At 36.8% G+C, this 2,377-nt stretch overlaps 1 protein-coding gene across 1 annotated transcript; it reads left to right on the top strand.

The window, feature by feature from the left end:
* Positions 1-687: 687 nt before the first annotated feature.
* LOC103584503 (unconventional myosin-X-like) lies at positions 688-1,930 on the top strand (the record flags this gene model as incomplete). Its single annotated transcript, XM_008565478.1, has 4 exons — positions 688-834; positions 1,011-1,111; positions 1,234-1,300; positions 1,838-1,930. Coding segments are annotated over 4 exons (408 nt in total), but the record flags the coding sequence as incomplete, so codon positions are not given.
* Between the last annotated feature and the right edge of the window lie 447 nt (positions 1,931-2,377).

Below are 2,377 nucleotides of genomic sequence, written 5' to 3'. Positions count from 1 at the left end.
TGTAACATAGTGTTTAAGAGGACAGGATCTAATGCAGATCACCTGAGTCTAAGTCTTGACCCTTCCACTTACCACTGTCTATTCTTAAGAAATTTATTTACTGTGCCTCAGTTTCCTCCTTGTAAGACAAGGATAATTATCATACCTAATTCGTAGGATTCTTGTAAGGATGAAAACCACCAATACATGCTTAGTATTTAATGTCTGGTACAGATTAAGCACTAAATAAACATTAGCTATAAGAATGTGTTATTATTTTTATTATAATACATGAAAACAGGCAGTGGTACATTGTATCTGTTTTTGTCTCTGCTACTGCCTTGAACCAATTGATATGTGCTAGCCCTTCTAATATGTTTCTTAATTTGATAAATAAAAATGCTAACCATATCATGGAGAAAACCTTTATGTGTTCTGAGTAGAAAATAAGAAGATGATAGATAATAAAAGAAGCATAGAGCCCCAAAGAGTTTTGTTTATGTGGGTTATACAGATATCTGAATAAAGGATATACTAGAGCACACTTTCTTTAGATATCTACATTTTCCTCGATGGTATTGATTTACTGAACATTGGGGGGCCCAGGTGCAACCCCAGTGTGGCGTGTCTCCTGGGTGGGGCAAGGATGGACATGCCTGCTTGGGCTGCCATGGTCACCTGTGTGTTTGGTGTTTCCTCTCCCCGCAGGCAGTAGACAGCAGAGACTCCTTGGCCATGGCACTTTATGCACGCTGCTTCGAGTGGATGATCATGAAGATCAATAGCAGGATCAAAGGCAAAGATGACTTCAAATCTATTGGCATCCTCGACATCTTTGGATTTGAAAACTTCGAGGTAGGCTTCCTCAGAGGGGGACCCATGAATTCCTTTTTATCCGTTCATTAGCTGCTATTAAACAAATCACTTGAAACAAACTTGGATTTTTTTTTTTCTGCATTTTTTTTTTTTTGCCTTTTTTCATATTTAGGTGTAATAGTGCACTAACATTGTGGAATGTTTTCTCTCCTTAGGTTAATCGCTTTGAGCAGTTCAATATAAACTATGCAAATGAGAAACTTCAGGAATACTTTAACAAGCATATTTTTTCTTTGGAGCAACTAGAATATAGCAGGTAAGCACTCATAGGATTCCATTTCAAGTTTTTTGTTTTTGTTTTTTTTAAATCAGCAGCCACGTTAGATAGTTTTAATGCTTCATTTTAATTTAACTTGGCCCCTTTTCATCATTCTACAGGGAAGGATTAGTGTGGGAAGATATTGACTGGATAGACAATGGAGAATGCCTTGACTTGATTGAGAAGGTAATGGATTGTTGAAGAATGGTTACAGTCCCAGGGGTGCCCAGCTGGGCTGATTCATATTTATGGGAACAAAATAACTTGTGCAAACATGCACATCAAAGATGTGAATGTTTAGAACACAATGGACCATTTGGAAACATAAGTGTAAATGTGCAAGGTTGAATTTAAATACTTGGCTGCTTCAAAACCTATTGTCTCATTGAACTCATATTTCAGAGTCAACAGTGTGTGAATTGGCTCACTGAGATCTTAATTCAGCAGCAAAGCCTTGCCAGTCCCAGTAGTAGATTTGCCAGTTGTAAAAGTTTTATCCACAAAATTGTAATGGGTTCAATTTTTTAAAACATTCATGCAGAATTTAAATTAATTGGTTTTCTCTGTAGTGTATCATTCTGAATTTTTCTGTCTAAGAAATCACTGTGCCTTTTCCTTAACCACTAACTTGATAGAGAGTGGAGAGGAAGGGAGCCCTGAATAGTTTCAAAGGCATATTCAACTTTTAACTCATTCATTCAGTCTTTTTCTTCTCTCTTCTAGAAACTTGGCCTCCTGGCCCTTATCAATGAAGAAAGCCATTTTCCTCAAGCTACAGACAGCACCTTATTAGAGAAGTTACACAACCAACATGCTGTATGTGAAAACCTGCCAATTCTTAATTATGTCTGGATAGCAAATGTGTGGATTAAGATCACATTCAAGATGTTTCAATGCTATTGGTCCAATCGTGCCTCCCACATTTAATTTTTCTGAAACCAAAGCTGTTGTATTACTCGAGCTAAATTGAAATAAGCCAAAGGGTTAGATTTGGGGCTACTTGTCAGACTATTCCTAAGTTTATTTTATGTGTAGAGAACTTAAAAGTTTAAACCTACTGGAATGACACAGTCAAAAGTTACGTGGTTTTGATAAAATGCGTCCTAAGCTATGACCTACAACTCTGATACGTTTATTTTATGTGTAGAGAACTTAAAAGTTTAAACCTACTGGAATGACACAGTCAAAAGTTATGTGGTTTTGATAGAATGCGTCCTAAGCTATGACCTACAACTCTGATACATGGCAGGTTTTGAAATTGTT

The sequence above is a fragment of the Galeopterus variegatus genome, unplaced genomic scaffold (genome assembly GCF_000696425.1).
Source record: "Galeopterus variegatus unplaced genomic scaffold, G_variegatus-3.0.2 Scaffold61745, whole genome shotgun sequence".
In the NCBI taxonomy this organism is placed as follows: Eukaryota; Metazoa; Chordata; class Mammalia; order Dermoptera; family Cynocephalidae; genus Galeopterus; species Galeopterus variegatus.
This window is presented reverse-complemented; position numbering and strand designations above follow the sequence as displayed.